General features: G+C 39.4%; 1 protein-coding gene across 2 annotated transcripts in view; it reads right to left on the reverse strand.

Moving 5' to 3' along the window:
• AP2B1 (adaptor related protein complex 2 subunit beta 1) overlaps positions 1-26941 on the reverse strand; it is a 129351-nt gene that overhangs the window by 85276 nt on the left and 17134 nt on the right. For both annotated transcript variants that reach the window (XM_047705939.1, XM_047705938.1), the window contains exons 4-9: positions 24302-24437; positions 20965-21210; positions 3774-3964; positions 1344-1565; positions 713-833; positions 488-583 (exon numbers count right to left, since the gene is read on the reverse strand). In XM_047705939.1, the coding sequence (XP_047561895.1) occupies positions 488-583; positions 713-833; positions 1344-1565; positions 3774-3964; positions 20965-21210; positions 24302-24437 (1012 nt within the window). The remainder of the gene's footprint in view (positions 1-487; positions 584-712; positions 834-1343; positions 1566-3773; positions 3965-20964; positions 21211-24301; positions 24438-26941) is intronic.

The raw sequence follows: 26941 nt of genomic DNA on the forward strand, positions 1-26941 counted from the left end.
GAACAAAACAAAAGAAAATATAATAATCTGTATTATACCAACTCTACAAATTTGGCCACAACATGCAAAGTTTGCACAACATGCAAAGCAAAACATAGAAAGTTTTGCAAGCCTTTAGTTGACAGAACAATAAATGAAGGCATATTATCTCAATTTACAAAGATAATACAGGAACAAAAAAAACCTCATGATAGACAACTGGAGAATAGGAGGGTTCAAGCACGAAGGTGGGATCCACGAACTATTTAACTCACAGCACAAAATCAATAGATAATATCTATTACTGATAAATCAATAAATACCATATTATTTAGAAATACGGAAGCAGCAGAGTAACTGAAACAAGGAGTTAAAAATGATTCCCTCTAGGAATTTTAACTATGTGCTTTATTATTTTAATGCATTTTTAAAAATGCATTTAAAAAAAAGGATTGAGGAGAATACTCTGAATCCTATGATGTCATCACAACAACCAACAGACACTTGCCTCCACTTTGATGGCGCACCGCCCAATGGCCCGCACAGCCTTGCGAACAAAGTCAACATCCACTTCTGTGGCATATTCCTTTAACTCTGCCAGAACCTGTTAAAAATCCAGGAAATGGACAATCACTAAGGATTCTGGAACACCGATTTCATGGCCTAGCTGCTTCTGAAGGCCAGACCTTAAGATCTAAGTGATTTATAAACTTGAATCTCCTTGAAGTCTCACCTGAGCAATGTTGGCTTGGGATGCTAAACGTATCATGATGTCCAACTTCTCTAGTTTAACATAGATGGGATCATTGTACTTCACAAAGAAGACTTTGATTTCCTGCTTCAAGATTTCAGGCCTGTGGTACACAGAAATATATTTGATAAGGAAGGTGAGACATGTATTGATATATCCTCCTAAGTCTGTATGAATAGCTAATCTGTGCTCCAGCCCCTCCTCCACCCCAACCACTAAACCTCACAAACTTCCTTTATACCCCTCTAACCAGTTTCCCATTGGGCAGACCATTTTTAAGGGCTAGAGTACGTATTGCTAAGAAGTGCTGGAAGAACAACTCTCTGGCTCGAAATGATGGCCTAAGCCATATGAAGCAGGCACTAGCTGGTACACTCCTAGGAGGCCCACCCAGCAGAAAACAAACTAAAACAGTAGAGCAACACCAAGTGTTTATCACAGGAACACTCCAAAAGCAACTGTTAGCCTCCTGATCCGGGCAAGATGCTCTGCCATACAACATTTTCATTTCCATATATTAAAAAGAACTTAACACTGGCCTCTGTAATACTGGTATTATCAAGCTTAACTCAAAATCACAAACACTTTAATCACCAATTCACTGTTTCCCAACCTTTTCTGGACAATTAGATTGATATTCCTCAGGGCGACGTACTGCACCTCTGGCTCCCCAGACAGCAAAGTGACAAGTGGAGGGGCCAACTTCTTCAGCAGCATATTGTAGTAGTCAGAGTCCTTGGGTAACAACTCTAGAAACTTCATTAGGACTTTTACCGCTGAAAGCACCACTGCTGAGTTGGCATGAGACAGCCGGGGAGTTACACGCTCACAGATGCTGAGGGCAGAAAAGGAAAATTAACATCTTGAATTATAATTTCTTTGCTCAATCCAGCCCATTGTGTATTGTGTCAGAGTCCCATCGCCCAAGTATCAAGAAAGTAGAGAATCGGTTGGAAAAGTCAAAGCTCCGTGTGTAAACAAAACTGGGATCCTACACTGCCTGCAAACTGCAGACAGAGTAGGGACGTCAGAAGACTTCAGGAAACCAGCCATAAGGGATGTTCAAACTGGAAGGAAACTAGGCAATACCCCAAACACTTGAGGCTCACACCATCTACCCTCCTGTTTTACAGTCTTCTCCGTCTCCCCATATCACATAAGGGCTCCTTGCCTCATAATCCATTTCTCTTCAACCTATAGGATGTCAAATTAAGTTTTAAGAGATACTTCATAGTGAGAGATACTAACTGGGACTAAAGGTTTCATAAGATGCTGGAGGAGGTGAGTTGAACAGGAAAACCACACAACCCCGTCTTCACGATCATAAGGAAATCTCTCAATGTTTGTTTGTTTTTTTTTTTAAGATTTTATTTATTTATTTGACAGAGATCACAAGTAGGCAGAGAGGCAGGCAGAGAGAGAGGGGGAAGCAGGCTCCCTGATGAGCGGGGCTCAATCCCAGGACCCTGAGATCATGACCTGAGCCAAAGGCAGAGGCTTTAACCCACTGAGCCACCCAGGTGCCCCTTTCAAAGGGTTTTTAAGTAACAGAACACCACTGCAATATTCTCCCAAACCCTTCCCCCGTTCTCCTAACCCCTGCTATGTACACTTAAAGGCTTCACTAAATCTTGAGTATGTAATTATCTTTTGAGGGTTCTTCAGAAATTAATCTAATTTTGATAGCTCTTGGGCAACATGAGAGGCTAGGTAATTATTCAGCTGAGGATTCAAGATAAGTAAGTGGGGTTTCTCTCCCTTCCTCCAGTATCTAATTGGCTGACTCCCTGACCTCCCTCAGGTCTTTTTACAAATGCCACCTTCTCAGCAAGGCCTTCCCCAGCCTTTTACAAAATCAACTCTTTATCCCCAAATGTCCAGTATTGCTTAGATCTCCTCCCTATTTTATCTTTCCCATTAGTGCTTATCATCCTCTGACATGTTATACATTGTATTATATATACCTCTGCCCCATCTCTCAGAATGAGTGTTCCATGAGGGCTGCGATTCTGTCGACAGTATCCTCAGGGCCTAGAACAATGCCTGGCATGCAGCACAGACTCAATAAATACTTGCTAAGTAAATGCACGAATAGTGGGAGATGTCAATGACCCAAAAAATTAAAATTCTATATAAAGTTCTTTCCATAAGATATTGTACTTTTTTTTTTAAAGATACCTGTACTTTTGATAATGGAAAGAAAGGATCAGGGTGAGCTTTACTTAGGTCCAGAGGGAACAATTTCCCAGCCAAGTGAGGAGAACTTATGTTAGGGTACCTTGAGCTTCAGCCAGGCAAAGAAGGTTCTTATCTACCATAATTAAAATATGTCAACTTTAATGAAGAGCCAACATTTCTTCCGAAGTACTTTACCTACTACAGTGCCTATATACACAGAACACTCAATAAAAATTGGTGTAAGTCTAACTCCGTAAACTAAAATGTGTTTAGGTGCATATGAAATTTAACAGTCAATTTGTGATGGTCAAAGAAAATTTATTAGGGTTGAGCAGAACAATCCAGGTGCACCTTCCAAAATCTTTTCCAAATTCAGAATGACATGATTTCTGTTATCTAATGAAAGACACCGTATGCTCTGCAGACTTCAATACATCTTCTCCACTAGTGAGTTATAGGTTTAGTTCAGCTCAGTAACTAGTATCAAGCCACTTACTATGTAGCTAACAGGATGAAAAGTTTGTCACCAAGATGAGACACTCAAACACCTTTGTGTGCCAAATGGCCAGAAACTGCTGTACTGGAGATGTGGGACCATGATGAGGGAGACTTTAGCAGAAGGTAACTGCAGTATTCAAACAAGAAACGAAAAACACAAATCTTTTAGGAAGAGCTATTTTTGCATGGTTCACTCCGCCACCTAAAATGTTCCTAAACCCAGTGAGAAAATACCACAGGGATAGCAATATCTATCCCATAAGCCACTGATCTTTGCCAACATAAGACACCCTTATTCTAATACAGACAGTAGAACTTACTCAAACAGGAAAGTCTCCCAAATACTCTCTAGGAAAACAGAACTGACCTCTGAGCCTCCCGGTCATCTTTAGGGTTGTAATTAGATAGGCAGTCCAAGATGAAAATCTGGCCCCATTCAGTGCACTCATTCAGGGCTGTCAGCAGCTTGTTAATGTTCTGTGGGTTCAGATCGAGTAGGTTGCTGTTTGGGTGAGATTCACTGATTTCAGATAATGCTGCTACAGCATTAGCCACCACCTGGGAAAGAAAGAGACATGACCTTGATTTACCAAGAACAGTACAAATATAAACAAATACTTAATCTTCTTTAGATCACTTCATTGATCTCAACTCATAACTATTCCTGAACATTTCACCTAGTCAGCTAGAAACATAAACTGCTTTCAAAACGTGTATTAAACCACCAATGATGGCATATATAGCTTCCTGGTGGTCAGGAGCCCAGAACTAAAACAACTCATTTATTTGCAGATAGTCACACATAATTTGCTATTAAGACATTAATATTTTAATAATAAATTAACAATTTTAATCAATAATTTTAATATTTTAAATTAATAATTTAATAATTTTTTCAAAGCGAAACAAATTTTTTCCTATGTATTTTTCTTTTTTTATTTTTAAAAAGATTTTATTTATTAATTTGACAGAGATTACAAGTAGGTAGAGCAGCAGGCAGAGAGAGAGAGAGGAAGGGAAGCACGTTCCCCACTGAGCAGAGAGCCCGATGTGGGGCTCGATCCCAGGACCCTCAGACCATGACCTGAGCTGAAGACAGAGGCTTAACCCACTGAGCCACCCAGACGCCCCTATTCCTATGTGTTTTTAAATACCCAAACAATAATATCTACTTCATTCACATATACATGCATTTGTAAACAGTAGAAAATGTGCATGGGGATGATATACATCAACTTCACAAATGTCGTGACCCCTACAGAAAAAGGAAGGAGCAAGAGAGCATGTATGAAGCTTTAGCTATGGTTGCAGTGTTTTGTTTTGTTTTTTTTTCTCCTAAGAGGAAAAAATTTATTTTGGAGATATATACACTTCTATATGGTTCCATAAAGTCATCCCACAAACTGGCTAATCCCTGTCCAGATTAGATTAGGGATTTTTAATTAATTTATTTATTTATATTTTTTAAAATTTTGTTTTTTCAGTGTTCCAAGATTCATTTTTTATGCACCACACCCAGTACTCCATGCAATACGTGCCCTCCATAATACCCACCACTAGGCATTCCCACCCCGCCACCCCCTCCTCCCCCAAACCCTCAGTTTGTTTCCCAGGGTCCAGAGTCTCTCATGGTTCATCTCCCCCTCCAATTTCACCCAACTCCTTTCTCCACTCCTTTACCCAATGTCTTCTAAAATTATTAAAATTTAATCATTTTAAATTAATAAATAAATTTATAGTTTTTATCTTTAGAATCAAGACATATGAACAGTTTTAAGATAAATGAAGTTTAAACATGTACATCAGGCAGGCAAAGGACTGAAAATTTTAGAGCTATATGGGTATGCTTCTTTGGCGGGGGGTGATACTGTCAATCATGTCATGAGTCTCACAGTAAGAAAATGTGAGCTTTGAGGGGCGCCTGGGTGGCTCAGTGGGTTAAGCCGTTGCCTTCGGCTCAGGTCATGATCTCAGAGTCCTGGGATCGAGCCCCGCATCGGGCTCTCTGCTCGGCAGGGAGTCTGCTTCCTCCTCTCTCTCTGCCTACTTGTGATCTCTCTGTCAAATAAATAAATAAAATCTTTAAAAAAAAAAAAAAAAAAGAAAATGTGAGCTTTGAAATCTTGACATCCTGGGAGATGTTCCTCATCTGAAACCTGGAGATAATTTAATCTACCTCACAGATTAGTTGTAGTTTAAGGATCAAATCAGATGACACATGTATAAGTGCTTTCTATAAAGCCTTAGGCAAATTTTAGGTGGTACTATTACATAACTCATCAAGACTAAGTTGCACAGTTTTTCACATTAACATCTCCGAAACTGAGATGCATTTTATAATCAAAGGCATTGTCAGTTGGGGGTGCCTGGATGGCTCAGCCAGTTAAGCATCCAACTCTTAGTTTTTGTCTCAGGTGGTGATCTCAGGGTCATGAGGCTGAGTCCATGCAGGGCTCCACATTCAGAGCAGAGTCTGCTTAAGATTCTTTCCCCCTCTCCCTCGGCCCCTCCCCCACCTCCTACTCGTATGTGCACTCTTCTCAAATAAATAAATCTTAAAAAAAAAAAAAGGTATGTCAGTTTAATAAGAAGCACGTTTCTTTAGTAATACAGAAAATAATAAGGCATCTTATAACCAATGCCATCTCAGAATCAATGAAATACCGCAAATATAACCTTTCAGGCAGTATAATATACGAAAAACTGCTACCAACTATAAGAAAGTAAACTTGTGGCGCCTGGGTGGCTCAGTCAGTTAAGCAGCTGATCCTTGATTTCAGCTCAGGGCATGATCTCAGGGTTGTGAGATCAAGCTTTGTGTAGCACGCCACACGGAGCATGGAGCCTGCTTAAGATTCTCTCTCCCCTCTCTCCCATCCTTAACCCTGCTCACATGTGTCAGTACTCACTCAAAAAAAAAAAAAAAAAAGGTAGTACAATTGCATCCTGACTTACAGATCCGGCAATCCACATTAGTTACAAGAAAAAAAGTGAACAATCTTTATGAAAATTATAGAGCATTTCTGATATAACTAATACATTTACAGTCAATGATGCTTAATTTAAAAATTGCAAGAACACCCAAAACACACACACACACACACACACACACACACACACACACACACAAAACTATACTATGGTCTATACAATTGAATTTAAAGCCGTCTTTTTTAAAAGTACTCTCTATGTCCAATGTGGGGCTCGAACTTAACCCCAAGAACAAGAATCACATGCTCTGCGGACTGAGCCAGTCAGGCACCCTGAAAACCATATTTTGCAGTGAAGCTCCCAGATGTTACTAAAGACTAGCAAGGTAATGTTAACTTATCAATGAGATGTGATAAGAGATAGCAGCTTCAGTAATTACACATATTAAAATGTTCTCAAAAACATCAACTCATTCTTGGTTTTTACTAAAGTACCTTCATAAAAGCTTGAGAAACTAAGAGTTGTGTTATTATCCTTTTGCCAACAAGTGAAGAAACCTAACAGCCACAATTCAACTACTGATTTCAGTAGTCAGCTTATCTGAGTAGTCTGCAGATTATCCCAAAAGATAAATGTCTAGAGAATATGATTTTTTAATCATGTAAGGCACTTATGGCATAAAAGGTATATGTCATGGAGTGCCTGGGTAGCTCAGTCAATTAAGCGACCAACTCCTGGTTTCAGCTCAGGTCATGATCTCAAGATCATGATGTCTGCTCAAGTGGGATCAAGCCCTGAGTCAGGTTCCTCCCTCCACGCAGAGTCTGCTTGGGATTCTCCCTCTCCCTCTTCCTCTGCCCCTCTCCCTGCTCACATGCACATGCTCTCTCTCTCTCTAATCAATTAATAAATCTTAAAAAAAAAAAAGTACGATGGTACAAATCGAATCATCTTCAGCTACAACTTAGTGACCATAAAATTCCAAGATGAAAAATCAAGGGCTCCTTTGTAAGGATGATTATACTATGGTATGATTTTACTGTTATTAAGAAAAATCAGGAAGAGGGGTGCCTGGGTGGCTCAGTGGGTTAAGCCTCTGCCTTCTGCTCAGGTCATGGTCTCAGCATCCTCGGATCGAGCCCCACATTGGGCTCTCTGCTCAGTGGGGAGCCTGCTTCCCCCTCTTTCTCTGCCTACTTGTGATCTCTCTCTGTCAAATAAATAAATAAATAAATAAAGTCTTTAAAAAAAAAAAAGGAAAGAAAAATCAGGAAGAATTATCTAGTCTACCTACTACCTGGTAACACGTATAAAGCTCTTTTCTGACTTCATTTTTGTTTGCTATCATCAAGCATGGGATTCAGTGACAAACAAAAGGCATAAAGAGTGAAATACTAATCCCCTCCATCATCTCAGGTGCTTTACATGCAGGGAAAAGACATTTCCCATGTACTACACACTTGATAGACCTGATTATGGATAAAGGATCAAAATGTCATATCAGAAGACCAAATGCCTGTTTTCAACTATTACTGCCAACATATGCCCAATCTTAGTTACCGGCTGTCCAAGAATAAAGTGTCCTACCACAACTTACCATTTCTGCCAGTTAAATCATTTTGATGTTAAAAAAAGATTACATGTTAAATATAAAGTCTGTTAATAGGAAATGTAGAAAAAGAAAAGGTCAGAACTGAGGGAATTTAAAAAAGCAATGTGGAGGAAAGAGAACAGAAGGATGCTGAACAGAATGAACAATTAGAATTTCTCTGTCATTATCATAGGCAATTAGAAATTAAACCAAGTGTATAATGTGGCTAATGAAGTATATGTTCTGGTGGCAAAATAGGCAATTTCCACTCATTATCACATTAAAACAAAAAAATAGAGAAAAGTAAATCTAATTAAAAGATCCAGAGAGACCAGATTATAGGATTATGTTTAGAAAAGCCTGCCCTGAGAAGAGAGATTACTGCCAAACAGTTCCTGAGCCAATGGCCAACCAGAGAAAAATGCATCCCCAATAACAAAATTCTGTTCCTCTAAAACTTCAAGTTCCTTCTTTTTATTTTTATTTTTTTTATTTTTATTTTTTTAAGATTTTATTTATTTATTTGAGAGAGAGACAGTGAGAGAGAGCATGAGCAAGGAGAAGGTCAGAGGGAGAAGCAGACTCCCCATGGAGCTGGGAGCCCGATGCGGAACTCGATCCCGGGACTCCGGGATCATGACCTGAGCCGAAGGCAGTCGTCCAACCAACTGAGCCACCCAGGCGTCCCCCTTTTTTTTTTTTTTAAAGATTTTATTTATTTATTTGACAGAGAGAGATCACAAGTAGGCAGAGAGGCAGTCAGAGAGAGAGGAGGAAGCAGACTCCCTGCTGAGCAGAGAACCCGATGTGGGGCTCGATCCCAGGACCCTGAGATCATGACCTGAGCCGAAGGCAGAGGCTTAACCCACTGAGCCACTCAGGGGCCCCTCAAGTTCCTTCTGTTCTATCTTTCCACTTTCATCTCCTAATCCTCACCAGCTGTTATGATTTCAGAAACATATGAAGGTGAGCCCGTAGGGATTGCTTAGTGTTCTCCTGGTCTCACCCTAATGGAAACTTAAAATAAGCTAGTCACACCGAATGTGAAGTAGACAGAGAAAAAAGACACTTCAAGACAGCAACTGGGTGGTTAGGATATATAGGACAGCTCACCTGTCAACGTTTATGCTCTGTTTCTTTGGAATTTTGTATTCTGTACATAGCACATATATTGTCTATTTCTAAAAATAAACTTTAAAAATAATAGATTGAAACTTAAAATTTACTTCTTTCCAGAAAGATTACTCCAGACAGTAATTCAACATCACAAAGGACAAATCTAACCCCTGCAGTAACTGCCTTGATATACCTGTGTACTAAAAAGGTTATGTTTCTATCACTTGAACCATCACTCTGAATTTGAACTAAGACTCACATGCATAACATTTCTCCCCTAGAAAACTGGCATTTCTCTTAGGATAAAACACTGCCAAAATGAGAACAAGAGCCTTTTAACTATAATCTAAAAAAAAAAAAAAAAAAAAAAAAAAAAAAAAACCCAGTTCTCAATAAAGAGAGTCTTTTTTTTCTTTACATTTTATTTTTGAGTAATCTCTACAGCCTACATGGGGCTTGAACTCACAACTCTTAAGATCCAGTGTAGCATGTTCCACCGACTAAGCCAGTCAGGAACCCCAGAAAGGAGTTTCTAAAGAAGTTTTGCTTAAAAATGGATGAATTGGGTTTCTAAAATTAGTTTTCTTAACTAATAAATTAGTTGATGTATAAAAAGTTGGCATCTAGGTTACAAAGGAAAACATATATACCGTAAAAAAATTTTTTTTTTTAAATTCATCTTGTCTCCCAATTATGGTGTCTCTTAGGGAGATTGCAACTAAACATTCCTCCTCCCTACCCCACCACTGTAGACCTAATCTGTATACTTTATACAGATATTAGACACAAACATCTATGCACATACTTAGGTACAAAAGCATACATATATAGATGCATATAAAATCACATTCCCTACTAGACAAATCTTTCTCTGCTTTAACTACAGACTTCTCTTCAATGTGATCATTCCTTAGGGACCCTTGGAGTCTGCTTAGTTTTTTGTTTTTTTTTTTAAACATAAGCAATTTGTGGTTTACTTTCTACTATACCTAATAGAGAAGGCTGTACAAAGAGATAAAAGGCTTAAACATATTGAACACTTACTATGCACCATTAACCCCAACAGCAACTGAGGTAGTTGCTATCAAAATCCACCTATTACAGATAAGGAAACAGGTTTCTTTCCTTTTTTTTTTTTTTAAGGTTTATTTATTTATTTATTTGAGAGAGGCATGCTCGCACAAGCAGAGGGAGGAGAGGATCTCAAGCAGACTCTCTGCTGAGTGCAGAGCCCAATGTAGGACTCAATCCCAGGATCCCGAGATCATGACCTGAGCCAAAATCAAGAGTCAGATGCTTAACCTACTGAGCCACCCAGTCACCCCAAGGAAACAGGCTTTAAAAACGAATTTATAAATCAGTTTAGAGAAGTTAGTGACTTGCTTAGTGAACAGCTAGAAAGGGATAGTGCTTGAATATGAACTCCAGGTTTGAGTCGGATTCCAGTTTCTGAGTACTAATCATTCTGCCTCTAGCATAAATGCCAAGAGCCAAGTGGCAGGAGCTGTGAACTTCAGCTGGGGAAAAAGGGGAAGAAAAATCAAGAGATGGGGGAGGATAATATAATCAAAACATTATTTCCAGGCAAAGGTGACATGCAGATTTATACAAGGATAAAAATGTAATCTTCTACTTTATATATATTTCAGAGATAATTACCTCCTGACCGCACTTAAAGAGGCAAAATTTACTATCCAGCTATAAAATCTGATTTATAAGCTACCCCTATCTGATATGTACCAACTGAGAGGACATAAATTTCACCTCACTTTTTAAAAAAAGGAGCAAGCTAGAGCTGTGGATATGGTTAAAAATGATCCTGTAAAAAAGAACTCTAGAAGGGAAATGTAGGTCTACAGAAGGACTGGAGTGTCACAGACAGAAGCTCCTTTATGAGAAATCTCCCACCCGTGCACCAGTCCCTTTGAATGACTTTCATTCTGCACCTTCATTTCCATACCCTCAGAACCCAAGACAGAGATCACTTTCCAGTATAGTGACTTCCCCCGATTAACATATTACTACTTAAAGAACGTTCATTTCCAGCAATGACCTTTAAGGTTACATACTCTGAAGAGATTTCTACTTCAGTTTTCATGTTCCATTTACAATCCTTTGGGTTGATACCCTAAAGACTTAATTAAATCAAGTGAAAGCAGAATAAATGACCGAAACTATTATGCTAAAATATACAGGTGGTATATATTTTTATCTTCTTAAAAATCAGCAACCTAGGACTCTCTCTATTTCACAGAGCTGCCCCAAAAGAGTTGTTAAAGCTCGGGGCAATGTTTATTTGTTCTAAGCATGTTCCTGTCATTATCGGCTCCTTAAGGACACAATGACTATGTGGTACCAGTTAATTTTCTTCCCCTCAAATAAGTAAAAGAGAGCTCCTACTTCAATCCAGAACATATCCAGAATGCCAGCAGATAATATGCCAACTACATTAGGTTCTATAATATGTCATCATTTGCCCTCACCTTCCCAGGAATAAGGAAGTTGAGTCAACACAGCTCATTATGACAAGAAGGTCTGCATACATGGTAACAAGATTTACAAATAAGACTCAGTAAAATTCATTACTTAAGGTGGCTTAAGATACAGTCTGATAAAATGCAAATATTCTCAAAACCAAAATGCTACAAGTAGGTATCTACAAGTACACAAAAGGCACTCCTAACAACCAGAGTTACTTCGCCCACAAACCCTAAAATTACACCAGAGCAAGGTGCAACAGGAACAAAACAAAAAATTTATTATCACACCACTATTATCTTCCTTTTGAGAGCAAAGTAATCCCTGCCACATTAAGAGTCTTGAGATCATCTCAAAGAGTACACTAAGAAAGGAATGAGCTGTGATCTTTTGGGGTACTATGTACAATAGATTCAGTTTTCCAGAAGCTGCTGACAAAATCTGCTTTAAAAAGTTTTATCCTGGGGCGCCTGGGTGGCTCAGTGGGTTAAGCCGCTGCCTTCGGCTCAGGTCATGATCTCAGGGTCCTGGGATCGAGTCCCACATCGGGCTCTCTGCTCAGCAAGAAGCCTGCTTCCCTCTCTCTCTCTCTCTGCCTTCCTCTCCGTCTACTTGTGATCTCTCTCTGTCAAATAAATAAATAAAATCTTTAAAAAAAAAAAAAAGTTTTATCCTTGAGGGGCACCTAGGTGGCTCAGTTGGTTAAGTGTCCGCCTTCAGCTCAGGTCATGATCCCAAGGTCCTGGGATTGAGGCATGCATCAGACTCCCTGCTCAACGGGCAGCCTGCTTCTCCTTCTCCCTCTGCCATTCCCCCTGCTTGTGCTGTCAAATAAATGAATAAAATCTTTAAAAAAAAAAAAAGGCATATTCTTGAATAATTACCTTTTAAAAGTAACTCTGCAATGATGTAATCAGTAACATTGTAAATACACCTAGGTTCATTTGTGGGTAAGCTTCCCTAGGAAATTACCCTAAAAGACAATGTCTGGCTTTAAATAACACATAAAAAAAAAAAAAAAAAAGGTTTGATTTTCTTGTAAGATTTTATTTAGGGGGCGCCTGAGTGGCTCAGTGGGTTAAAGCCTCTGCCTTCAGCTCAGGTCATGACCCCAGGGTCCCGGGATCGAGCCCCGCATTGGGCTCTCTGCTCAGCAAAGAGCCGGCTTTCCTTCCACTCTCTCTGCCTGTCTCTCTGCCTAGTTGTGATCTCCATCTGTCAAATAAATAAATAAAATCTTAAAAAAAAATAAGATTTTATTTACTCATTTGACAGACGGAGATCACAAGTAGACAGAGGCAGGCAGAGAGAGAGGAGGAAGCAGGCTCCCTGCTGAGCAGAGAGCCTGATGTGGGGCTCAATTCCAGGACCCTGGGATCAAGACCTGAGCCGAAGGCAGAGGCTTTAACACACTGAGCCACCCAGGCGCCCCCAAAATTAAATATTTTAAAAATAAATTTGCAATTGAAAGATTAACCCTTCTAAAATTATTAATATCCAACTCCACAATGACTATACAATATAGACCATAAATGGTAGTTTAACTTATGAAGGGCTTCCTCTATACCAGGTTTAAATTAAGTGCTTTGCAAACCGTCTATCCTTCAATGTTCACAACGATCCTATGATAGAAGATTATTTATTAATAAGTTTAATAAGATAAGAAGCTTAGGGAGCTAAGAAATGACAGAACCAGGACACAAACCCAAGTGTTTTGGCTCCAGAGCTTGAGTTTTAACCACTATGCTATACAGTACTGGGCAGGGGGGAGTAACATTTTATAATTATAAAGCACTTTTTTGTTTTTGAGATACTTTTCATACAGTGTGAGTCAACTCTTTATAAAAAGAAGTAATTAAATGCAATTTGCTATTTTGGACTAAATCCTAGAATAGCAAAAGGACATTTGTGTTGAAACAGGTGAAATTCAAACAAAATCTGTACTTTAGTTAATAATAATGTACCAATGCTAATTTCCTAGTTTTTGACAAATGTGCCATGGTTATATAAGATGTTAACATTAAGTGACATTGAATGAAGAATATGAGAACTTTCTGTGCTATCTTTGCAACTTTTCTGTAAATCTAGAAATATTCCTCCCAAATGAGATTTAAAAAAAACAAACAAACCTGTAAGTCGGTAATAATTGGTAAAATAAAAACCAATAGTGAATTTTTTAAAAGAAATGAAAATCACAGAAACATTTCCAGAGTTTATTATAAAGGAAAACAAAAACATCTGCTTCTCCAATAAGCAGAGACGGAAAAGAATTCAGATCAACCAGTGGGAAATTCAAGAGCTGAGCAGTCAGCTTTATATCAAAGCAGCCCTCAAGGATTCTACTTACTCCAACCCTGCAGAAACTAATGGTAGATCCTCTTTTAGTACCAAATATAACATTACTCACTTGGGAGAACCCAGACAGACTGAATATATTACCTCCCACATTACTGTTATTAAGTGCCTACCACAAACTGACACTCTCACACATGCCTAAAATTCTACCAACTCTAGAACTCCTTTTTGGACTTCCGGCATGAAGGGCATTATCCATTTCTAATTTCACTTCTGTATGAAATTCTACTTTAAAACTCTCCCACTTATTAATATACATTTAGCGATAAGAGAAATCATACAAAGTATTAAATTAAATGAAGTCATTATGTTTTTCTATGTGTTCTAGACCTATCTTTCACGGAAAATTTAACACAGCCCACAATGACATCATTTATACTGATAAAAATCCTTGCATTCACGGGGCACCTGGGAGGCTCAGTGGGTTAAAGCCTCTGCCATCGGCTCAGGTCGTGATCCCAGGGTCCTGGGATCGAGCCCTGTATCGGGCTCTCTGCTCAGCAGGGAGCCTGCTCCCCCCCCAACCCCCGCCCATCTCTGCCCGCCTTTCTGCCTACTTGTGATCTCTGTCTGTCAAATAAATAAAATAAAATCTTTTTTTTTAATGTATTTTGCCATTATTCTTTTTTTTTTAAAAGATTTTATTTATTTATTTGACAGACAGAGATTACAAGCAGGCAGAGAGATAGTCAGAGAGAGGAGGAAGCAGGCTCCCCGCCGAGCAGAGAGCCCGATGCGGGGCTCGATCCCAGGACCCCAGGATCATGACCTGAGCCAAAGGCAGAGGCTTTAACCCACTAAGCCACCCAGGCGCCCCTAAAATAAAATCTTAAAAAAAAAAAAAAAATCCTTGCATTCACAAAATGACCTAGAGACTTAAGTTTTTCAATATGTATCATCTTAGACTGACAACAAACCACAACACAACTTTCTAAGGCCTAAATAAAAACTCTAATGATCAGAAAGTATGCAATGTTAGCTCTGTTCCTCAGTAGCTACAGTTTATTAAGCACCACCAAATATCAGGCATTAAATTTTTAAATTACTCTTCTTATTCAAAATAATTGAGTAAAATAGGCATTATGACACTCATTTTACAGATGAGGAAACTGAAGCTCATTTTAAACAACTTGCTCAAGACAACGTTTTTAGTGAGCAGCCACACCAGGACTCAAAACAGCAGCCACTCTGGCCCTGAAGGTCATATACTATCTCCATAAACCAAATTTTTGCAATTCAGCACTACTGGATATGGGGATGGATAACCGTTTGCCGTAAGGCGCTGTCCTATACATTATAGGATGTTTAAAGTATCTCTGGACTCTACCTACTAGATGCCAGTAGCACCTCTCCCATTAGTTTAACAACCAAAAGTTCCCACACATTGTCAAACGTCTCCTGGGGAGCAAAACCGCTCCCCGTTGAGAACCGCTGTCATGATACCCTGCTGCTTCTACATGCTGGTGTTGGGGATGGTTACCAAAAAGATGTGCCTGGCAACCGACCTATGAGCTGGAACCCAGCCCCTACCTTGGAGGCTTCTCATCCTACACCTATCCTTGGAATGGAGGTTCCACTTGTCTTTCACCTGCATGGTACACGTGACTGAACCCAGTTAAGGCCTCTTTATAAACTTTTAAGATTTGGCAGGCAGGTGGGAAGATCCATGCTGTCTTGCTGCTGCCCAAAGGCAAGCCTTGTGTGTCAGTTCTCTTTGCTTATTAGAACTGCCACCTACCAACCTGGAGGAGCCTGCCTCTCTCTTTGGTCCCTCTCTGCCCTCCACTTAAAGGGGGCTGGTTTGAGATTACACCACAGAAGCTTCCAGAAAAATGTGTAAGCCTGATGATTCACAGACCTGTACCCCTGGGGCAAATAATACATTGTATGCTAATAAAAATAATTTTAAAATAATAAAAGGGAGGAAACTGAAAGAAAAAAAAAAAGAAGAAGCTGTGTCCATAAGGTTTACAAACCAACAGCTGGCTAGCACACAGTTAAAGTATATAGTTTTTCTGAGAAGAGGTTGTTTTTCATAAAACAGCTTTCTAGAGTAAGTTCTAATCAAAAGAAGCTGGTGGTTTTAGCTAGAACCTTTGCTAAAGGCCACTGCAGGTCAAGCTAAGGCAATTCTGAGAACATACTACTTGTCCAGAACACTCAGCAAACAGAAACAGGTTTTTTACTTATTTAGTATTTTGAGCTTGGCAGACAGATGCAGAGCAGTGCAAGAGGGCTTCCTGGAGGCAGCTCTCAGAGTGATGGAAGCAAAACTGAGAAGGCTTGGAAGACAGAGATCAAAGGTACAAGTCCCTAAGCCAAAGGGAAGGACTCAGGAGAACAGAGTTCACAAACAAAAGCAAACACTGCTCAGTGGGGGCTGTTGAGAATCTCTGGAGTGGCTGACTCTGGCATGCACGTGTTAATAGAAGTCAGAATACATAAAAGCCTCAGAGGGGAGGAAAAAACATAGTAAGGAGGGTAAATCCTAATATGTGGGCAAAAAGCTACAGAAGTTACTATCGCTCAAAAGCACTTTTTTTTCTTGTAAGTATACACCTAGTGGAAATTTTTTAAATTCTGACAACTGTGAGGAAATCATGGGAGCTATTTTCCTGTAGCTCCAAAGTGGTTCCTCATTCTGGATACAGGTATACTTTCAAAATAAAGAATAATAAAACCCGCATCTGAAAATAAGTTTGGCTCTAATCTCTCAGAAAAGACTGTACTATATGAGTTTGCACAGCTATCAAAGTAATCAGGACATTTTAATTTAATATTGTAGCAATAATGTTAACCTTTGCCTGACGTCTACTTCATCATTACAGGAGCAGCACCAATCCTCTAGTGAGCTCCCATAAGCCAAGTACTTGAACATGTGCTTTTTTATGCAAGAGCTCAAGAAATACTCCTGACACCTGTCTACGGTGGTTCCACTCATTTAAAAGAAGAGGAAACACCTCAGGGAAGTTGAACTAGAATTTAACAAAGAATTTTTTTTTACTTTCAAGTCTATCCTTTCTCTTTCAAATAGTATTGCTATGAAAGATTGCTCAACTGGTATAAATGGCTTAAATGCAGGAAAATGAGGCGTGATCCACCCCCCCTACCCCAGAAAGAGAATGAAAACATATTAAAGTTCTCCTACTTGCTGCAAGGTACACTACACCCAGGAATCAGCCTGGAGATCCAGAAAAGCCCCAAAGTATTCAGATCTTGATCAATATTTTCCTCTCAGATTTCAAAGTCACTTCTGCAAGTGTTCAGGTGCTCTCACATCTAGGATGCCTTTCTGAAGTGAGCTCTAAGAAAATTACTAAGGCAGAAGCCCCTGGAAACGTTCGTTTTGCAAGAGATTCTAATATTTGCTGTTGCGGTGCTGCCACCATGTGGAACAACTTCTGAAAAAGTGGAACAAAATTACTCCTCAGGAGCAGTAAGAAGACTCCTATCCATCATCAGAGTAAGAGCACTGAGAGGATTCCCACAGTAAAACAGATCATTAAAGGCCTTCATATGTTCAAAATTTTTACCATTTTGAGAAAATAAAACAGTTCTAAATGTGTATGTCTGAATATACACACTTAAATTCTATCCTATGCATACATCCATGAAGGCAGTGACCAATAATGGGCACTGGGACTCAGAACTAGGTTAGAACCCTGGCTATGTTACCACTAGCTGTCAGACTCTAGGAAAACCTTGATCTCTAATATGGAATAACTCTACTTCACTAAGAGGATATGAGAACTAAGTAATATAACTGAAAGCATTTAACTGGCATAGAATGCAATCAAATTTAAATACCCTTTTTCCTAATGACACATGGTCATCATAAGCCTTAGGAACTTCTTAGGTGTTTGAGCTGCTACACTTTACATTCATGCACTCCTCTGTTCCCTATCAACAGTATTTGACCCAGTTGACAAAAAAGTAAAATCAGTGGCCTAAATGTTAGTTCTAACACTTTTAGGTAAAAAGCAGGACATCCCAGTTTGAGACGAAAAGTATGGGTTCAAGATTAAAAATAGGCCTGTATGTCTGTTGACTATCTTAATCCAAGCTTTTCAGTTCTTCATTAAAACAAGCATGAAGAGTTCAAAAAATGATCTGAAGGTAAGGCCGGGATAGGAGTAGGGCAAGCATGGCACACCCCACTTTCAGGTTTGTGTGGGTACAGACTGACACCTGAATGTGAGTACCACCTTAAATTTTGCACCCTGTATGCCTTGCTAGCACTAAACTGAACAGTATCAGGGAAAAGTTCTGCTATCAAGAAATCTGACAAGAATCACAAAGATTTTCTATTTAGAGGGCAATAGGTCCAACGATAATTAATGCTGATACCTGCTCTAAGAAAATTGGCAATAAAGACGGCAAAACAAAAGTCATTCCTTGGGACACCTGGGTGGCTCAGCTGGTTGAGTAGCAGCCTTCTGCTCAGGTCATGATCCATGAGTCCTGGGATGGAGTCCCACATCGGGCTCCCTGCTCAGTGGGAAGTCTGCTTCTCCCTCTCCCTCCACCTGCTGCTCCCCCTGCTTGTGCTCACTCTCTCTCAGTCTCTGACAAATAAATTTTTAAAAATTTAAAAAAAAAAAAAGAAAAAAAAAAAGTCATTCCTGAAACAGTTTCTCAAAATCTACCAAGGAACCTTAAATTTTCTCTAAAAGTTTTCTCAAAGATAACTGAGTGTAATATAACATTATAGTAAACTATAATGCTCTTAAAATTTCTTAACCTGTTTTTACTACAACAAATCAGGAGGTGATTTGGAGGGATTTTCAAAGAGACCCATTGATGTGTTGCCTGTTTAAATTCTGTACGCATAGGTATGGTGTGGGAGAAAATAGCTAAAAACAAGACTGGCACGTGTTGATAATGACTGAATCTGGTGATGGTAAATGGGTTCATTTTATTTATCTATTGTTTTCATTCAGTCACTCTAAATTTGAATATATTTGAAAATTCCTATAATAAAAAGTATAAATAAATAAATACATGTATAAATACATGTATTACTTGAGAGTATTGTGGGCTGGACAAAAACCAGTTCCTCCTCCACAATGAAAACTTAAAATAAGTCAAATTAGGCTTGTTCCAGATCATTCCATCCTCTTAACTCATCTGGATAAAGATCCAAGTGCTTGGGTACAACAAATGAACAACAAAACAAAAAACTCTTTACTAATGGGGCGCCTGAGTGGCTCAGTGGGTTAAAGCCTCTGCCTTCGGCTCAGGTCATGATCCCAAGGTCCTGGGATTGAACCCCATGAACCCCCATCGGGCTCTCTGCTCGGCGGGGAGCCTGCTTCCCTTCCTCTCTCCCTGCCTGCCTCTCTGCCTGTTTGTGATCTCCATCTGTCAAATAAATGAATAAATTCTTTAAATAAATAAATAAATAAACTTCTTTACTAAACCATCAGTTAGCCCCTATCCCTCATTATCTAATTTTATAGGTTCTATTTTGAAGAATTTACATTGGTATAAAAATGCCTTTTTTCTCCCCAAACTGGAATTACCTATGAGTTAGAACTCATTTTCATCTCTCTCCACTCCACACTCTAAGCTCCACTGAATATGAGTGCACGATATCCTGCACATCTGGAACCCTGAAACCTGAAAGCATGGAGCCCAAACTCTTATCTTCTCATTAGTCCTCAAGTAGAAAATTTCAAAGACAGCTCTGCTCAGGGTAACAGTGACTCAAAAGCAACACCAAAACACAACTTGGGACCAGCTAAACATTCTATAAATAGACACTAATGCCTTATAAATTTCTTTCTTTATAGAATTTTTAAAAAAAGGTGCCACATGGTCCTACTTGAGGGAAAAAAGGAAAGGCTGAATCTTCTAATACTGCTGGTGATACCTTTCAGAAGTCATGGTTTAAGCACATAAACACCCACACCAACTTCTGTGCCTAGAAGGTAGCTAGAAGATTCCTGAGGTAGTACCATAATACCTTAAAAAAAAATGTGGCCTTCTTCATCCTTTGACTTTGACACTAAACTTAAAGGATCATAAACAGAAGCCAAGGCTACTCAAGGAATAAAATGACCCAAATGAAATACCAAAACAGAGATCTGAGCATATGATTCACAAGTGAGAGACAATGTCTATTTCAAGGGCAAATTCCAACTCTATTTCAAAAAGTTCAACAAAGAAAAGTTCAACAAACAATCAGCGGTGATCTACTGATTAACTCAAAGTTATTCACCTCCAAGTAAATACTGTATTGGGCAAAAAGGGGAAAAAAATGGCCATATTCCTCTGCCTCCTCAATAATGGTACCTAGTGATCAGTCATTCCATTCGAATGAGCTCCAGTTACTAGCAGAGTCAACATACAACTTGGGACTTTCTCCCTTTCATTATAAGGACAAAGTTAAAAATATTAATAAGAGAAATAAAAGGTCCCCAAACTTTAAAGTATTATGTTCTAGCTGCCAAACATTTAGAACATAAGCTGGCAGAAAGAATTTTGTCCTAGAATTTTCCTGTAGAAGATTGCATTACAATAATCAGGCAATAAATATAACTTTGTTTCTATTTCTACACTACCAGAGAAGACCAAAAACATCGGAAGAAATAATCCTTTAAAAACTGACATAAATTTAAGGTAAAACCCTCTTAAAAAAAAGATGAAAGATCCAGTTTTTGAGGAAATACATGGGTAGATATGATACAAAGATTTGCTTTAAGACCCTTGTATTGGGGCGCCTGGGTGGCTCAGTGGTTAAAGCCTCTGCCTTCGGCTCGTCATGATCTCAGGGTCTTGGGATTGAGCCCCACGTCAGGTTCTCTGCTCAGCGGGGAGCCTGCTTCCTCCTCTCTCTCTGCCTGCCTCTCTGCCTACTTGTGATCTGTCAAATAAATAAATAAAATCTTTAATAAAAAAAAAAAGACCCTTGTATTTTAGTACTTGGTTTTCATTTCAGAAAACACCTACATAACCTGAGGGACACAGAGAATTCATGTTTCTCATAGCTAACCTTTTTCAATGCCCCAAAGATTAGTTTTAAACAGGCTTTTTAAAGGAACCTATTCTAAGTACTGCTCTCTTTATAAAAGCAGAAGCTTATTACCATTGGATTTGAATCTGCTATGAGATCCCTCAGAGAATCCAGAAATCCCTGATCTTCCACCATTTGGGCATTGATATCATGGAGTTTTGCCACACAGACTGCTGCTGTTTTCCGAACATAGGGATCTTCATCCTTCAAGCACTTGCGGAGAGGCTCACAGAGATATTCTGTAATCTTGTCCACCCGGATGCACCCCATGGTCCTGACTGCTAAGGCCCGAATTAGAGGATTGGGATCTTCACAGTCCTTTAAAAAAGAAAGAAAGAAAGAAAAACAATCATTGACAACTACAGGTGTACACGGTGACTAAAGGTAAACAGTCTTGTTTCTATAAGCCACAAAAGAACACTTCCTTAATGTAAGCTTCCAATTATATTCTGTATCATAACACTGATCTCCTATGCTTTTGTTTCCTAAGTACAAATCTTAGTTGCCTATTTAAGAGCTTAGGTTAGGGTGCCTGGGTGGCTCAGTTGGTTAAGCAACTGCCTTTGACTCAGGTCATGATCCTGGAGCCCCAAGATCAAGTCCCGCATAGGGCTCCCTGCTCAGCAAGGAGTCTGTCCCTCTGACCTCTCTCCTCTCATGCTCTCTCTCTTTCTCATCCTCTCTCTCAAATAAATTAATAAAATCTTTAAAAAAAAAGAGAGAGCTTAGGTTAGGAATTCATTTAACTGTTTTACAAACACAATGAAGAAACGCTCAGTAGGATTCAATCGAGGAGTAGGCGGAAGCTTAGTGAGCTGGTATTATCATTGCCATGGCCATTAGTCAAAGTGCCTTAACAACAGAAAAAAGAAATGAGAAAATGGAAAGATGTGTCCCACCCCAGAGTCAGCCTGTAAATATCAAGCAGAGAGAAAAGAGGGCTGAACTTTGTGGGGCCTACAGCCAAGAAAGCAAAGGAAAACAGAATAGGGCTGACCTAAGTGTCTGGAGTTAAGTAGCAGAAAGGGCCCTCTGAAGTACCTTCTCCTTTTTTTTTTAAATGAGGGGTTTATTTATTTATTTAAGAGATTTCATTTATTTATTTGATAGACAGAGATTACAAGTAGTCAGAGAGGCAGGCAGAGAGAGAGGAGGAAGCAGGTTCCTCGCTGAGCACGGAGCCCGATGCGGGGCTCAATCCCAGGACCCTGAGACCATGACCTGAGCCGAAGGCAGAGGCTTCAACCCACTGAGCCACCCAGGTGCCCCTATTTATTTATTTTAAAATAATCTCCACACCCAACATGGGGCTAGAACCCATGACCCCAAAATCAAGAGTCACATGGCTCTACCAACTAAGCCAGCCATGTGCCTGAACGTTCTCCTTTATTAGCAAATGCTTCCAAATACAGTACAAAGAGAATGCTCCTTAAATTGCCTTACATTAAAAAATTTCTTTAAACATTATAAACCTATGTACATGCTAACTTCCAAAAAATGTAAACTAAATTATCTTTCTAATGATGTAGTCCATCTATGAACCACCAGACAGAAAGAATGAAAATGTTGTGTTCTCTGATTCTGTACTACATAGCTAAACAAAGGAAAAGAACAAAAATTCCACAAGAAGAAAGCATATTGTTTATTTTTCAAAACAGTCTAATAGAAGCTAATTTTAGAAATGCTGGTTATGTTTGTTTGTTTTTAAATATTTTATTTATTTATTTGACAGACAGAGATCACAAGTAGGCAGAGAGGCAAGCAGAGAGAGAGAGAGAGAGAGAGAGAGGAGGAAGCAGGCTCCCCGCTGAGCAGAGAGCCTGATGTGGGGCTCGATCCCAGGACTCTGGGATCATGACCTGAGCCGAAGGCAGAGGCTTTAACCCCGAGCCACCCAGGCGCCCCTGTTTGTTTGTTTTTTAAAGATTTTATTTATTTGACAGAGAACACAAGGGTGGGGGGGCGGGCAGGGTACATTCTCTGCTCAGCAGGGAGCCTGATGCGAGGCTCAATCCCAGGACCCTGAGATCATGACCAAGCCAAAGGCAGAGGCTTAACCCACTGAGCCACCCAGGCACCCCGAAATTTTTGGTTTTTTTAATGAAGACTAAATTTCCAACAGAAAAAAAAAACACTAGTTTAAAAAAAAAAGATACATTTTAATAGGAACCACCTCATTATTATGTCCATCAAATCTAATGACAGGAAAAATCTGACTGCATATTCAATAGTAAGAAATATTTTAATGGTCAATTTTTTTTAGGATGTGACAATAGTATTGTAGTTATGTTTTAAAAAGAGATCTTGGGGTGCCTAGGTGGTGCCATCAGTTGTGCATTGGGACTCTTGGTTTCAGCTCAGGTCATCATCTCAGGGTTGTGAAATCAAGCCCTAAGTCTGGCTCTAAGCTCAGTGCGGAGTATGCCTAAGACTCTCTGTTCCCCCACCCCGCTGCACCTGCACTTACACACTCTCTCTCAAATAAATAAATCTTTAAAAACAGATCTTATTCTCACAAATATAAGGATGAAATGATTTTTTATCTTTATGATGTTTGGGATTTGCTTTAAAATTATCCAGTAAGAGAAGGAATGGGAGTTAGGAGAGCATGTATGGGGAGAGTAAATTAAATAAGACTGGTCTTGGGTGGGTAACTACTGAAACTACAAGATGAGGATTTAGGAATTTTTTTTTTTTTTTTTAAAGATTTTATTTATTTATTTGACAGAGAGAGATCACAATTAGATGGAGAGGCAGGCAGAGAGAGAGAGAGGGAAGCAGGATCTCCGCCAAGCAGAGAACCCGATGCGGGACTCGATCCCAGGACCCTGAGATCATGACCTGAGCCGAAGGCAGCAGCTTAACCCACTGAGCCACCCAGGCGCCCCAGGATTTAGGAATTTATAATACTATTTCCTCTACTTGAATATGTTTGGAAGTTTTCATAATAAAAAAAATTGAGTGTTAAGAACTATTAAGTAAAACAAAACAGAAGTAGTCGCTTGTGCAGTTTCCACTACTTCTGATCCATAAGGATAATTTCTCCAAAGATAAAACAGATAAAGCCCAGGTTACAGAAACTGCGATGATACTCCTAACCTTTGTCAGCCTGGCAAGGTAAAACACTGAGGTTTCTTCACCTGGCCTTCTTCTCCCATCTGGCAAGGATGCACCAAGACCAGCTAACAGAAGGCTCTCCATATGGTTTGAACTGGATGACGAATGCTGGCATAAAGAATGCTTAAAAACATGAACACTCCTAGTCACTGCCAGTGCTTCTCTAGAGGTTCCTCTTTCAGAACAGAGGTGGCTTATTTGCAACGCAGACATTAACTATATCAAGAAACACTTCTGAAAAGGTTACTTGAGGTAGATGAGACTGGTTCCTGGAAAGGGGGGGAAATGTTACCTTCACAAAGCTGTTGACAGCCATGATGGCCATGTCTGGCTGACTCTTGGCGTAGTTCATCAAATAGAGATAAACAAGTTTCTTTAACTCCAGGTTGTCGGTTTGCATACAGTTCACTACATCTGGAAACAGAGAACTGAGAAGACAGCAGAAAAAAGAAAAGGAAAATGAGTAGGTGCTGGTGCCAAGCTACTGGATTGAACATGAAGAAATGGCCTTATTTACCCAAAGTGATCTGATGCAAGGAAATACGTCCCCACTGTGGTAACAACTAAGACTGAAATGAATTTCTAAAGAAACTATAGTCCCAAGAAGGTCTCTAAAAATAGACTTAAGAAACTTTTCATTATGAAAATTTTCTAACAAACAAAAGTAGACAAAGCAGCATAACAAATGTATCCATCACCCAGCTGCAAAGAAGTATTAATACACATCCAATTTTGTTTCATACATATCCTCAATCCATTCTCCCTTCCCCCCTCCCTATTCCAACCAATTACTCTGGATTTTTTTTTTTTTTTTAAAGTAGGCTCCACACCCTTCATGGAGCCCAACATGGGGTTTGAACTTACAACCCTGAGATCAACCTGAGCTGAGATCAAGAGCTGGACACTTAACTTGACTGAGCCACCCAGAGCTGCTGCTCTGGATTATTTTTAGCTAAATTCTACACATTATATAATTTCATACATATTTTAGGGCATATCTTTAGGGATTTTGTTTTAAAAAGCCACAATCTTTATCACACAAAAAAATTAACAGTAATTCTACATATCAATTCATTGCAGGTTCAAAGCACTATGGTTGCGATACTTGGAATGTCCATATTCTTCTATCCTCGGCCGGTGGGGCCTTTGACTCAGCTATCTTCGGAGTCTCTGTGATGCAGTCCTGCATTTTCACCAGTTTCCTCACTTTCTGGTAGGACACGATGCTCTACCTGGGATTACTCGGTGCATTTCTAATCTCACAACTGAAACCAGTCATTTTTCTAAGAAGTCCTGATTCCTTTCTAGAATTTCTTTCTTTATTCTTTTTTAAAAATTTCTTTCTCTTAACGTTACAAACTTAGACAAATGAAAATTTGAGTGTCCTCAAAGAGAAAAGGAGTTTACACTTTTCCCAAATTCGAGTCATTGCATGATTTACTACTCTCTTATAACGCCAAAGGAGAGTAGCTTTAGTTTGGAATGGCTCCCAAACCACTAGTTTGGAAGGATAGCTTATTTGATTTTAAAGTATAAGCTGTATTTTTTAAGTACAGGTTAACTATATTTTATGAGAGAGTGGTAATTAACCTTCCCCCAAGGCTTTATCAAAGTACTATGTAAATTTTAAATACCCTTTTAAAAAATTTATTTGAGAGAGAGAACATGAGTGGGAGGGGCAGAGACAGAAGGAGAGAGAATCCCAAGCAGACTCCGTGCTGAGTGCGAAGCCCTACTATATAGGGCTCGATCTCACAACCCTGAGATCATGACCTGAGATGAACCCAAAACTCAGATGCTTAACTGTGCCACACAGGCGCCCCTAAATTTTAAATACTTAACATCTTACAAGTACAGAAAAAGCAAATGTCAGGATATTTCTACAGGACAGAGAATGACTGAAATAACTAGTCACACAGTACAACTCCTGTACACACACAATAAACACAAAGTTACTTACAAAAAGGAAGATGGATTGCAAAGTCAAAGCATCCACCTTCTCTGCAACGAAACAAAGTCTCCTGAAAATCATTTAACCTGAATGTACATACCTAGTGTAGTTTCATGCACATGTAGATAATCAATAAACACTAATTAACACTCCCCCCAAATTAATGTTCTTTCCATTTCCTAGAATAACTCATGGACAAAACAACTGTAAAACTGCTAAATAAATGTGACATATTAACCAACAGTAAATTTAAGATCCTGAGTAATTTAATTCCAACAACCTGCATAAGATCAAGAAGATCTCGATCAAGCACAAGTTCTAAAGGTAAAAACCAGGCACCTAGGTGGCTCAGTTAGTTAAGTGACTGCCTTCTGCTCAGGTCATGATCCTGGAGTCCTGGGATCGAATCCCGCATCAGGCTTCCTGCTTGGCAGGGAGTCTGCTTCTCCCTCTGACCCTCCCTCTTCTGTCTCAAATAAATAAATAAAATTTAAAGGTAAAAACCGTTAAGAACCAACCTATAAAGATAGAAACCTGAACTTTCCAGTATGGTAGCCACTAGTCATATGTAGCTACTCACTGGCAATGTGGCTGGTCTGAACTAAGATGTGATGTGTATATATATATATATATATATGTAAGACACATATTGGGAACACCTGGGTGGCCCAGTCAGTTGGACGTCTGCCTTTGGCTTGGGTCATGATCCCAGGGTCCAGGGATAGAGCCCCGCAACGGGCTGCCTGCTCTGCAGAGAGCCTGCATCTGCCTGCTGCTCTGCCTACTTGTGCTCTGTCAAATAAATAAATAAAATCTTAAAGAAAAACAACAAACACACATTGGATCTTCAGACTTAGTATGAAAAATATAATGTGGGGCGCCTGGGTGCCTCAGTCAGCTGAGCATCTGCCTTCAGCTCAGGTCATGATTTCAGGGTCCTGGGATTGAGCCCAGAGTCCCTGCTGAGCAGGGAGCTTGCTT

The sequence above is a fragment of the Lutra lutra genome, chromosome 16 (genome assembly GCF_902655055.1).
Source record: "Lutra lutra chromosome 16, mLutLut1.2, whole genome shotgun sequence".
NCBI lineage: Eukaryota > Metazoa > Chordata > Mammalia > Carnivora > Mustelidae > Lutra > Lutra lutra.